Source organism: Helicoverpa armigera, chromosome 17 (assembly GCF_030705265.1).
Source record: "Helicoverpa armigera isolate CAAS_96S chromosome 17, ASM3070526v1, whole genome shotgun sequence".
NCBI lineage: Eukaryota > Metazoa > Arthropoda > Insecta > Lepidoptera > Noctuidae > Helicoverpa > Helicoverpa armigera.
Window position 1 is genome coordinate 949,448 of NC_087136.1, and position 13,623 is coordinate 963,070.

Below are 13,623 nucleotides of genomic sequence, written 5' to 3' on the forward strand. Positions count from 1 at the left end.
AATTAGCCTCAAAACTTTGAAATTGGATGCCATATTCAAAAAACTTCCACCTCCAACTTTCCGAATAACTTATACACCGACAAGATTTTTCTCGCGTGCCAACCTTACCGCATCCCGCACTCGAGTCTCGAGATAGGCTAAAAGCCGCACCGTGCACTACCAGATAATGTTATATTAACTACACATTTATTCCCCTAGTGTCAAACCTATCAGGATTTATTACGATCATTGTTAATTTTTCACTATTCACCACTACGCCTATGTTGGTCTTTTTGAAATCATTATGCTTGGCGATGGAAATAGAAATGGTCTATATTTTATATTAGTTCTTCTTTTTAATTTGAATTTATGTTTATTGAGTTCGTATTAAGGTTTATTTGTATCGGATTAAAATTAAGCTGTAATTCAAGTGAATCTGTAGCTTCTTCTATGGCTTTAAACTCATTATTCTTCTGGTAATTGTTAAATATTTGCAAAAACATTCTTTAAGGCCTCTTGACATTTGTGATGGTTTAAGTACAAGTTGGTGTTAATTTCTCAATTTATTTCTGAAGCAAAATTTATTTTTTATCCTGTGATAAAGACATTGGTCCGGAATCAATTCGTCGTGTATCTTGACTGACGCAATATTATGTATCAATACATAATACATATTTCGATATTTGCAAGTCAGATTTGGAAATAAAAATAAAACTTAAAATTGAATGATTTACTCATTTTCAGTCACACTTAGAACTGAACTAAAAACATTGCTACACGGTTACAAAAGGAATTGATTCAGTTTCTGTCGCAATCTTTTAAACAGTACATACGAAATCGTAAGTTAATCTATGTAATTGAGCAATTACAAGTTCAATAGTACGTAACCCTTTAACAGTTACACCAATTATCACATAAAAGAAATGTCTTCTTTATCGAATTAACTATCGATGTTACACATCACTGCACAATAGCCCAATAAACTTAGGTATCGAGAAACACGTCTGCTGACGTCATCCGACACAACAATAACATCATCAATCTAAAGAAACAATCGATTGTCACCGATCGCGTCCGATACTCGTATGTATCGATTACAAACAATCGTTTTAAATTGTTCTATGAGCGGCAAATTAGTTGGCTAATCCTTGATTTATGTTATCTGTGGGCTGACAATTTGACAGATGTAATTGAAAACACACGTCGCGCCATCGAACCGACGCGGGTTAAATGCCTTTGCCCTTATAAGTTGTAAATGAAAACACGCTGTATCAAATCAGCTATTTTGATTGTTCGCCCACTCATTATTAAAATAACTCATAATACTCATCGTCTATTTTCATGCAAATTTAGGTAATGGAAGAATTAAATGCGCAATGAATGCCTATATTACTTACATTGAAGAGGTCAAATGAGACAGGTTTATTAATTTCCTAGCCTTAGCGGCAAGGAATAAATTATGATACTCAAGATTGTATATAATATATTCTCTTAATACATAATATTTACCCACTTCTGCCCACTAGTAGGTAACATTAAACCTTTCAGCCACGCCTAGTGCTTAAAACTTCTGTCTGTCTTTAACAAATCATGCAAAGGAATTTATGTCTTAGTTGGATCCACTTTAAAGCTTGATTTGAATGGCATTAATAATATGGTGTATTTTATGAGTGAAGGAGTTCCCATGGCTGTGATTCGAATCAAGCGTTTGAGTCCATTAATTATATTGTTTGACAATATCCTATGGACACATTATAGTTTATTGTTATTGTAATTAGAGATCTATTTGTGGGCGCCACCGGGGGCTGATCTAATAGAAAATATAATGATAGTTGAGTGATTGTCGCGACTACTGTTCAGTGTAAATCCTTGAGCTAGGATTAGAGTTACAAGTAATCTAATACACCCATGTCTGAGGCTTTCTGTCGGTCTCCATTGTGGACTAAAGTTCCAAAAGCGACAACAATGAAAGCTTGAGCTAAATGCTTGTCAAAGGTTAACTTATTAATGTCTAGATTATTCGAATTTGTTGTTAGCTTATTATTTTAAAAGCCTATGATTTTGCCAAGTAATATTAAAATCTTGCCATTTAATATTAGACCATTTTTTTTAATATTTTCTACACCTACGATATGAACAACCATGTAGATCTTCAGAAATTATTACATAATCCACTCCACTTTGTTCTTCGCTCTAATTTATTTATTTCATTGTATCAGATAAACAAATGAGACTTTTATTACCTACATAACATTATCTATTGGAGTTCATAAAATTTTCACTCCCTTACATTTGCGTCTCTGCTACAGGATAATCATCTCTGTCAGTTATGAAATAAGGGTTAGGACTGAGTTTGGTTTTTACTTGGTAATATTGTTTCTCATTGATTATATTGACTTTAATGTCGTGTTTATTGTCAATTAACCCGAACCTTAGGGTAATATGTTTAGCTGCAATATGCTCTTATCTGTCTATGTAGGAGTTAGCTTGTGCAACCTTTTATTAGTCATTTAATTTTGAAATGCATTGAAATTTGAATTTGTAGCCAATTGTTCTCAGCGGGCTATCGCTAGCTGCGGATTTTTATCGTTGGTCAATGGTTCAATTGTAATCTGGGTGAGTTTCCAATTTTACTTTTCTAAACATTGTAGTTGGCAACTTCTTCATGAGATTGACATGATTATTTATATTGATAACATAACCCATAAGAACATACATATTATGTATCTCCATTGCACTCTTCGTTTCTAGGAGTAGTTTAAGGATTTTTTGTCAAAACCTTAAAAAAGCTACAAAATATAATACGAAAGGTCAATCAATACGAAAATAAACTTCAAAACATACGTCAATAGCTACACTTGTTAATATTCGTTTTGTATTATTAGATAACATAATATATTATTCTGGTAACAAATAGTAGCCGAAGCTAATTAAGTAAAAAGCATTAGAAGCTTTCGGTATGTTATACTTTTAAATATGTTTTTAATCCAAATACCAGAACAGTTAACTAAGACAATTTATAACAGTAAAGCCACAGTTCAGTAATTAATGATTATAAATCTATAGACTATAAGCGATTACCATATTTACGAGGCACAAAACATGGAATTCAAATAATTAACTTCATCACTATATTCAATAAATTACGTTGATCCCGCTTTCTGCTAATTACAAAGTGTAACATCGACATACTTGTAGAAACACATATGTTTTGCCATTCCAAGGTGAACCCTAAATTATTTTTATTTGGTGAAAAGACAATTTTGTATTTGAAAAACCGAATCTAAATCTTTAAGCACTCTAGAGAGCATAAGAAAATTGCACAACAAGTCTTGAGTCTTTTTTCTAATTACAATTATTTTATCAAACAATAATTCAAGAGAATAAAGTAAAATTTCGGAAGAGTTCACGCTCCTTGTGGCATTCCAGTGCTACACTGTATCGAAAGCTATCGAAAGATCTATTCCACTGCAGTCCAAATACTTTCAACTTATTTTTTGTACGTTCCAATCTATATTCAGAAGATTTCAAACTTGTCTCGTTTAAGATCGTAAGTCTTCTCATTCAAGGTGTGTGAACGACTTTTAATAAATTATGATAGTACGATAGTACTGACGTCATCAGACATTTTAGTCATCTCATTAGCATTTCCATTAACCGTAACTTCATTAATGAATGAATTATTATTAGCCACTTGATTGGCAAGAGTTTTTATAGCTCAAATATAAAATTTTGCGGTTGACCAATAAATCTGTTTACAGACAAAAATATATTTTATTCATGATCTTACGTAATTAATAGGTATCATTTCATTTGACCTGTATTTTTAATTCGTCTAAGCTAATGTGATTAAATAGATTAAGTTTGATTTGTTGCTCTATTTCTATTTATATGATAATTTTATCGTTTACTAATGGATGAAAATGAAAGTGTTGAGTCTTTATGATATAATAATAATAGTTGTGGGTCTCTTCATTTTGAAGTCTATTTTAACACCCATTGGATCTTATGATCATTTGTTGTATCTTGTCTTTTTTATTCAAGTTTTTTCTATAGACGTACTTCCATATTATATATTTTTGCTACGGATCTACTTATCATATTCATGAATTATCAATATTACATCATAATTAAGAATTATTCGAATAGAATGAACCATTTTTACAATAACACCGTTTTTATGTTATCTACTATATTACCATTTCATTAAAAGGCCAGCGCCATTCAGGTATACTTTATGTCACCGTCACTTAATAAGTCCAAATGTTATTGTAATATGTAGATACTTACGTCTCGAGATAGTCGTAAAACATGTGTAAATTGTACGGTTAAACCTTGTAAATTGCTACTGTTTTATAGGGCTGTCGGATTTGATCAGCCTTTAATTTAACTTGACTACTAAAGTATGTAGTAATTTTCTTTACAGTTTCATCATCTTTATCACCTTTATAATCAAGACTTGTTACAGACTTGTTACATGTTCGTTTGGCTTTATCTACAATAGTTCGATCATGTTCTATTCTGCTCCAAACTTAGAGTCAACAAGTCTTAATGTGTATAAAATATTTCTGTGATATTTTCATTTGTTATTTTAATTATATTTTCTTAATTAAGTTTTCACTTTGACTCTTACGATCTTATTGTACTTACCGTATTTATCGTAACTATTCTTTACTGCCAAGTAAAACTAATTTCGAAGAACGAAGAAATAATTTTCAAACCAATATTCTATACAAAACCAACCCTACCGTACTATCGATGACACAGATAGATTTAATACAAATGTAATTGTGAACACACTAACATGGTCATTCAGGTTAAATAACCACAGGTACGAACCAAAAGACATAAATGCCACAGAGCATGCAGTTGACTCTAAATAGTTTATTTAAAAACTAATGGCTGGACATGACGTTTCGGAAATTGGATCTTAATTAATTGAAGTAGTTAAATCTGAATTGAAAATAACTTAGACTTATGATTATAAAGTAAAATCCTTGCCAGTATCATAAAATGCGGTGATGTAAGATTTTCATGTGTCTAGGATTGCGAGGCAAAGATTTTGATCAACCATTACCAATTACCAGTTGTAACAAAAATCAGGATTGGAATACAAACACTAAAATGAGAGCTGACAAACAGACTTCTACATTTATAAGTAAAGATTATATAAGAACGTTGAATATATTCCGTATATCTTTGGAAATAACAACATCCTACTCATATCCTTTGCCTAAGCTGCACTTTTAAAGCAAGCAGTCGTGTCTATCAGCTTACCAGTTACGCTTATGGTTCTCATATAAATTATACTTCATGGTATAATACTTTATAAATTACTAAGTTTATGACATTATATGACAGTGGGCTGAGCGATTCATGGGCTTGGGAACAAAACATTCGAAAGGTTGGTCGTATTAGAGTCGCGACACACCGCAATCTATGTAAACTGTTGGTTGGAACTTGGCCCGATGGTTGGTGGACAGTTTATTTTGAAGTTAATCGTGATTTCGTGAATTGTGTTATCAAACTTTAAAGTAGTTCTGAAACGGCCGGATACCTGATCGTAGTATTATCCGCACCACACCAATTTTAAGAGCCCATTCAACCTATCGGCCGACTAAAAGTTTGTAGTGTGCCGACTCTAAGGCTGAATCGTGATATCATGTAGGTACCTATATTTATGTTATGAGAGATTTAAGCTTTTATCTAGTAGGTAGTGCTTAAGCAAGGGCTTAATACATATCGATAATTTTATTAGGAAAGATTAAGACCTATCCTTTCCAATGGAGCGAGGCTTGAAGCTCTCTGACAAAGAAATGGAAAAATAAATGTGAACCAATAGCATTGATTTTCTGAGGATAACACACTTATTATTTCTCCGTCAACAAAGCGACGTCATTCCGCTTCAGTAAGCATCCGCTTAGGTGTCACTAGGCGCGTCAATTCATGTAAAACCGTTATAGACATAACGGGTCGTGAGCTTTTCAGTCTTACGCCTGTAGTTCAGCTTCAATAGGAATCTTATTGTCTGTTAGAAAATATTTAGGTAACTAGCTGTTTTCTGCGATTTTATCGCTGACAATAACCGGGTAAAAGATAGTCTTAGACATTTCTCAGGTTTATCTGTGGTATAGAGTAGTAATTTTAGTAGGCAAATCGGTTCAGTAATTTTGTTATGACAGAATTACTTTCGCATTTATAATATTAGTAAGATTACTTCCTTCAGTAAGTTTCTTGAAATATCAAATCCCAAATTAAATTATAACGGTAATTGCAATTATATCAAAGAGACGTCAAATCCCAATTAATTCAGCGTAAGTAAAGTTTATGCGGCGCCCGCGCCGTCCTCATTTCACATTGCACAGAATTCCCGGTATATTTGTCTAGATTGATAGATATGGGTCAATAAGGCGTGTACCATATAAATGATATGCAAGTATATTGATTAAATTAAATGTTCATGATATTTTAATTTACACAGAAGTTATTTTCGGAATCAAACCCGCATCTCTAGGGAAATAATATATGTGTGAAAGTCTGGATAAAATTAGTCCTCTAAAACATTTCAGTCTATAAAAATTGCACCTGAATAGATGAGCCAATTTCTCGAGAGAATGTATCAAATAGCCAGACGAAATAACTTTCACATTTCACAGGATTTAACTAAGTCATCGCGATAATTACCTGAACTAACAACAAATAAACATATCAACAATAAAGAATTAACATTTTGGTCTTCCGAAATTCATATCAACGACCCCACCTCGTGTCATCCAAAACCCAACCTTACTGTGTAAAAAATATGATTGATTTTCCTATGACAGTGTGTAGTAGTAAAGGTGTGAAATGATGTTGTAAAACCAGGCCTGTAGTTTCATAATCCCACCCAAAACAAAAATGTGAAAGACTGCCAAGTTCGATAATATGGAAATGCTTCGCCTATAAAAGAAGTGAGATCTGAATAAGTACCAAGTTCCATACACATACCTCAGTTAAAAATAGTTACTTTTTAATGATGTTACTTGGCAAGTTTTCATACACCTTGTTATAAACCTACTAAACGCAATGAATCAAGTATTTAATTTTCTATTAAAACTTGCCAAGTAATCATCATTAAAAAGTAACTATTTTTAACTGAGGTATGTGTATGGAACTTGGTACTTATTCAGATCTCACTTCTTTTATAGGCGAAGCATTTCCATATTATCGAACTTGGCAGTCTTTCACATTTTTGTTTTGGGTGGGATTTCATTTATTTTTGTAAGGCTGTTTATTTTATTTTTTTCTTATGATTAAGTTAGTTAAGTAAATGTCTCATTTATACTATCTTTCAGATTTTTAAATATGCACTATGCTTCTTACAAAGAAATGAACTAGATTAACTAAATGGACTAGATTTACCAACTGACTGACATGACATGTTATCATATATTATGTTCGTGGATCAAAGTTACACATTCGTTATTTTCGAAAGTGACTCACACTTGGCCGTTTTCAGATTTTTACTTTGACTAAATACAAACCTTTGTAACGAATTTCAGATCGGTACGACCATTCGAAGATATATTATATAAATATAGATAAATTTAGTTCGTTTTAGTTCCTTAGGGGTATAAATTTACACTGGGTATTTTACACCTTCATTATTTTGAAACCGACTCACACTTGGCCATTTTCAGATTTTTTCCTTTACCTTGACATAAAGACCTACCTCCATGCCAAATTTCAAGTCAATACGACCATTGGAAGTGGTCTAGGTTTTTGATGAGTGAGTCAGTCAGTCAGTCAGTGAGTGTATAGTAAAAATAGCGATTTTCTGACGTCAATATCTCAAGACCTACAATAGGTATATTAATGAAATTTTGTATTTTAGATAAGTGAGGGGGTCTCAACAGATACTAGAAATTTGATATGCGTAAATAAAATAGATTTTGAGTTACAGGGGGGTCGAATTTGGCCCGAAATGGTTCGTGTAATATAACCCACGGCCGGTGTGTCGCTTTTTTTGCTCGAACTTGGCGGACACACTGCCGTGTGTCTAGATAATGATACAGTGTACTGAAAATGTGACAGTCACCGTTAAATACGATGTCTACAAATGTAGGTATTTGAGTTATGCTGTTGTTACACTGTCGAGCATGTAGTCCTAGTACATTTGTGTTGGTATGTCTGTTTTATGGGGAATTGCGTCTATGGAATGTGTCTTTAAGGGGTTAGAGTTACCTTTTCACGAAAATAATGCTTACTACTGACCTCAAATGTTCTGTTCAGGATTTTTGTGTTTGAAAACTGATTCAATTACGTATCTATCAAAGTGCTATATGATTTCCTGCTTTCGCGTTCAGAGCTAAAAACACATCTTAGCTTCAAGAAACAAGTTTTTTAAATTAATTACTTAAAATACAACTCAAGTCCAGACAAGTTTACTCAAAAATTCCTGGATTTGATAGCAATTACGTGATTTGGGTATCCTACGGCTTATCAAAGATTAAAATTGTTATTATAAGTAATACCTTCGATAGACAAAATCAAAGAATAATAGAACGCATGCGATTAAATATGTGTATATGTAGGTATGTATGTATGTATATTTATCATCCTCATTTCCTAAACACCGCTTAGGAATGTTATCTAAAATATCTATTATATTGAACTATTCAAGTAGATGTTATCTGATAAATGGATTCCTTTAACAAATTGTTTGTTAATTTATTTTATCTATTCTAATCATTTGCAGAATCTTAGTTTTTTTTGTATCCGCTTGCGAATTCTTTAACGGTGAATAATTTTAATTAGGAGGAAAAAAATAGTAGGTATATTTTACATCATCATCATCATCATCTCAGCCATAGGACGTCCACTGCTGAACATAGGCCTCCCCCTTTGATCTCCACAGATACCTGTTGGAAGCGACCTGCATCCAGCGTCTTCCGGCGACCTTTATAAGGTCGTCTGTCCACCTCGTTGGTGGACGTCCTACGCTGCGCTTGCTAGTCCGTATATTTTACATAAACAACATTAAAGATCTTATTAGACTAGGCTAGATTTTTTATGCCAAAGAAGTTGCGTGGTCACAAAAAAATACATATGTGTGTGCATTTCGTACGTATTTCTCGAATAACGAACGATAAATGAGATATGGCCAATAGAAATATTTTTAGATTAATTTAGGTAATACTATTATCACCTTTATTAATATTAACTGTAATCAGCTCTGATTTGCATTAAAATAATCCTATTCGGCATTTCCGGTTCATTTCCAAAAATCTGATCATACCACATTTTTTAAATCCTGAAACTTATCTAGAAATAACTTAATCTAGAGCCTAAAGTACCTAAATCCGTCGATCCATTCACCTTAGTTTGATACCCATCTTTATGAATAAAAGCCGATTTAGGTAATACTTGATATGAAAATATTGCGTTGCAAATAGATAGACATTTTTCCTTTATTCAATTTTATTCATTATCTTAAGAACCAAGATTTTCTATGTCGAACAATACCAATGTTATCCTTTTTTCAACATATTCAATCAAATCAAAGTGATACATAGATGAACTCACACCAAAGCATTTTCTGCCTCTCAACTATAAAAAGCAGACTCCTTTTTCATTTGAATCAGTTGGAAGTCAATTTGATATCCTCCAAGTTTCAATATCTGTTATGTTTTTTTTTCAATACGTGGTAGTCGTGGTGGCCTAGTGGGCAAAGAACCAACCTCTCGAGTATGAGGGCGCGGGTTCGATCCCAGGTCAGGCAAGTACCAATGCAACTTTTCTAAGTTTGTATGTACTTTCTAAGTATATCTTAGACGCCAATGACTGTGTTTCGGATGGCACGTTAAACTGTAGGTCCCGGCAGTCATTGAACATCCTTGGCAGTCGTTACGGGTAGTCAGAAGCCAGTAAGTCTGACACCAGTCTAACCAAGGGGTATTGGGTTGCCCCGGTAACTGGGTTGAGGGGGTCAGATAGGGCAGTCGCTCCTTGTAAAGCACTGGTACTCAGCTACATCCGGTTAGACTGGAAGCCGACCCCAACGTAGTTTGGGAAAAAGGCTCGGAGGATGATTTTTTTTTTCAATACTCAGTGCTTATAGAACTTAAGAAGACATGAGTACTAAAGTGTATCATTGTTTGCAGGTGCTGTGTGGTGCAGTGGCGGGCGCGGGCGACATGATAGCCAACGTGAGCCGCGTGCGCCGCGCGCCACAGCCTCACTACTCCTCGCACCGCGTCTTGTAAGTCGATAACTTGTGTTCCTTAAGAAAAAATATAGCAAATCTACATCAATAAGTGTAAACTGCACGTTAGGTCAGCACTAGCGTCCATAAGTTCTTAGTCATTCAGCAAAATGATACCATACTAGGTGTTAAAGTGGTCCTTTTTAATGGACAGCATTCGAATAGTAACAATGATTCCACATTAAAATAGTTCCTGTCAAACAATTTATCCCTCCTTCGGGTTTCACTGTTATTTTGCCAGTAAATAACAATAGTGCTTCTAATTCTGTAGTGTTTGATAACATTGAGTAATGTTGCTTTTATCCTAGAATTTGCCACACTATAAATTTCGTCATCTAAGACCACGTTGATCTAAGCTACATGTTGCAACTAAGCTTCGTCATGCACTTTACTTAACCTAACTTCTAAGTGCCTCACGCAAGCTCTTAAGCAGTTTCAAAATTAGATTTATACTTACGTTTACCTAAAATCCTTGCAGGACAGACGAGGAGCTAGATATGACAGCGGCGTGGAAGCGCTCGCACTGGCGCGACATGCAGTCCATACTCCGACGCGAGGGCAACCAGAAGGAGGGCCGGGACGGCGTGCAGTGCTGCCCCTCCGTGCTCGAGATGGTCACCAAGAAGGGAGGCCGCACGCCCACCGGCCTCTACGTAGAGCTGTACGAAGACGGGGAGAACCAACAGAGGCTGTTCGAGGTGTCGTGCGCGCCCAACGTGGTGGACAAGCCGTGCCGCTTCGTGGACGCGCGGCTGTACAACGAGTCGCGCTGCATCCAGAAGTACTCGTACTCGTACGCGCTGGTGCGCTACCTGCACTCGGCCGCCACGGAGACGCCGCAGCCGCGCACCGAGGGCCACTTCTCCGTGCCCGGCTCCGGCGGCTGGTCCATGGACTATGTGCGCGTGCGAGCCGGCTGTGAGTGCCAAATCAAACCCAAAACCAATAAACCCGCCCGCAGAAGACACAAGCAGAGGAAGAGAAATAGGAGGATCGTCGAGGACGACGAGACCTGACTCCGGACTCGAGTGCTAGTGTAATCGTGACTTTGAACAAATTTGGGATCGTCCCATAGTATTACGTTACAAATATACCTTTTCTGATGTTTTCTCCTTGGTTCGGAACTGTTTCGTGCAAAACAGCAGCAAAGCTATGTTTGTTAGTGTCGCGGATGCTGTGGATGGTTTCTCGTTACCTATATCAAGTGTACACTTGAGTGGTACAAGTGTCGGTCGGTGTATCAATGTATTTATTTTATTTTTCGTCTATATTACGCTTCTTGTTGTAGTCCGTTAGTTAGTCTCGATCTTATGAAATTAAAGTGCCTTTTAGTGCCTTAGATATAAATAGTTCACTATATTCTGGGAATTGTTGAAATTTTGATTCCAATGCGTTATCTGTATGCAATAAGTATTAAATGTTAAGGCTAATGTCACACGAATAAACTTTCTGATTCTAAATGAGACTTATTAGCAATTCCATGCCATCACAAATAGTTATTAATATTACCATAATTATCATTAGACAAGGTGACATTATTAATAGTGCCGACAAAAACTAGTTTGAAATATGAATAATCATAGAAATACAAATTCGTGTGACACTCGCTTACCAACTACATGATAATGTAATAGTTACCGGTTGATCGAGGTGCATAGATATAATACGACTTCACTGCGCTGTCGCCACACTTTCAGATAATTTTAAGATAGAAACCAATGAATATTATGTACTGCATACTACGGATTGTATTTTAGACGAACCTCGTTTAGTTCTCGTAGAGTACAGAGTTCGAATTTCGGAGTCTTGGCCCTATCCCAAATGGAATCAACTTCCAGCCCAAACAGATGTGATGGAATATCAGTGTCCTCCGTAAAATCATCGGGTTGTCACAATCCAAAACAAGAGACGAATTCCTGGTTTAATGGTGCGTTTCACCACCTCTGGATAAGTAGTGTATAAACCATGCCAGATCATTTCATTTGAGTGACCCTGTTCCCATTATTAATCGATTTTACTTTGTTCCATTCTTACCTATTTCCTGATCTTGCTGATAGGCTCGAAAAAATTCACGGTTTCAAAACGTTTTTGTAACTCCTTCCTTAGCAACAGTATCCTTATTTCCTTAAAGTTTTTCGGAATTCCCTTCCCTTTCAAATATAGTATGTAGTACGTAATTATCGTTGTATATAACAGTAAAGAGCAGTCTGTGATCATTTCGTACATGTTCAGTTATCCGCAGTGGGGTCCCGATAAGTCTCTTGTGAAACAACTCTGCTGTAAGATTAGACTTTACTGTTAAGCTTTAGATATTTTAAATCGAATTAATTTCTTCGATAAACGTAAGAAGAAGATTAGCCAAAACTCGCCTAGTTTACAGTTCGTCACTTTAATTTCTTAATTACTTACATTATGTTCAGTATCATCTTGCTTTAAATTATTTCCTGACAAAGCAATAAAAACAAATATTTGGTTTAATCCAATATCATCAGTATAACAACTTTTTCTTCATCTGTAGTTTCTTTATTTGGTTGTTTCACATGAGGAGCATCGCCAGTTAAAGTCGTTCCACTGATTATAATGCTCTCTTCCCTTTTAAAATTAAGAATATTTATTCAAAGTTAACAATTTATAATTTTTTGTTATTATTTGTAACAGTACTTACTTCTTAGACATAAGTGCGTCGAGTCAAAGATCTGTATTATTTTCTATTTTGTAATACTTTTATTGTATTTAAAAATGTAGTTATATTTTTAAGGATTAATTTCATTCTATTTATACTGTTTAATACGAGGTATTCCGATATACAGTATGAATGTTAGTTTGTACGTAGAAATCGCTTCCATAAAATATAATTGATGTATATAAATAACGCAATAGTATTGTGGACTGAGATTATTTTGTGCATTTAGATGTGTAATAACAGAATGAGAGAATATTTTTATAATTAAGATAACGCTATCCATCGACAATAAAACTTACAACATACAAGCAGCGCCATCTGTTAGTGAGTAGCTGTATATAAACAGTTCGTTATATCACTGCTAGATGTCGCTAACTCCACCTGTTAGCATTACGCAGAACAGTGCCATGTTAAATAATAATGTGAATGCCAATGAAAATCAATTTATTGGCCTACTAAGAGTATAGAAAAGTTTGTTATATTCATATAATTATAGTTCTATTGCCCGTTGACAAAATATGTACTTACCATCGAAATGCCTTCTTCTCGAAATGTAAAGTTTCAAATTATTACCCAAGTGCAATGTGTCATATGGTTGGTATAGGTACTGTAAAGTATTTAATTTTAACGGAAATCACTACAAACTACTTTAACAATGTTATTTTCATCATCACAACAGCTATACGTTATTTTATTGTTGACATCAAAAACAAAACTT

General features: G+C 34.7%; 1 protein-coding gene across 4 annotated transcripts in view; it reads left to right on the forward strand.

The window, feature by feature from the left end:
- LOC110376904 (uncharacterized) overlaps window positions 1–13,622 on the forward strand; it is a 177,819-nt gene extending 164,197 nt beyond the window's left edge. For all 4 annotated transcript variants that reach the window (XM_021335546.3, XM_021335549.3, XM_021335547.3 and 1 more), the window contains 2 exons: window positions 10,122–10,219; window positions 10,701–13,622. In XM_021335546.3, the coding sequence (XP_021191221.1) occupies window positions 10,122–10,219; window positions 10,701–11,238 (636 nt within the window). In that variant the 3' untranslated portion in view covers window positions 11,239–13,622. The remainder of the gene's footprint in view (window positions 1–10,121; window positions 10,220–10,700) is intronic.
- Window position 13,623: the final 1 nt, after the last annotated feature.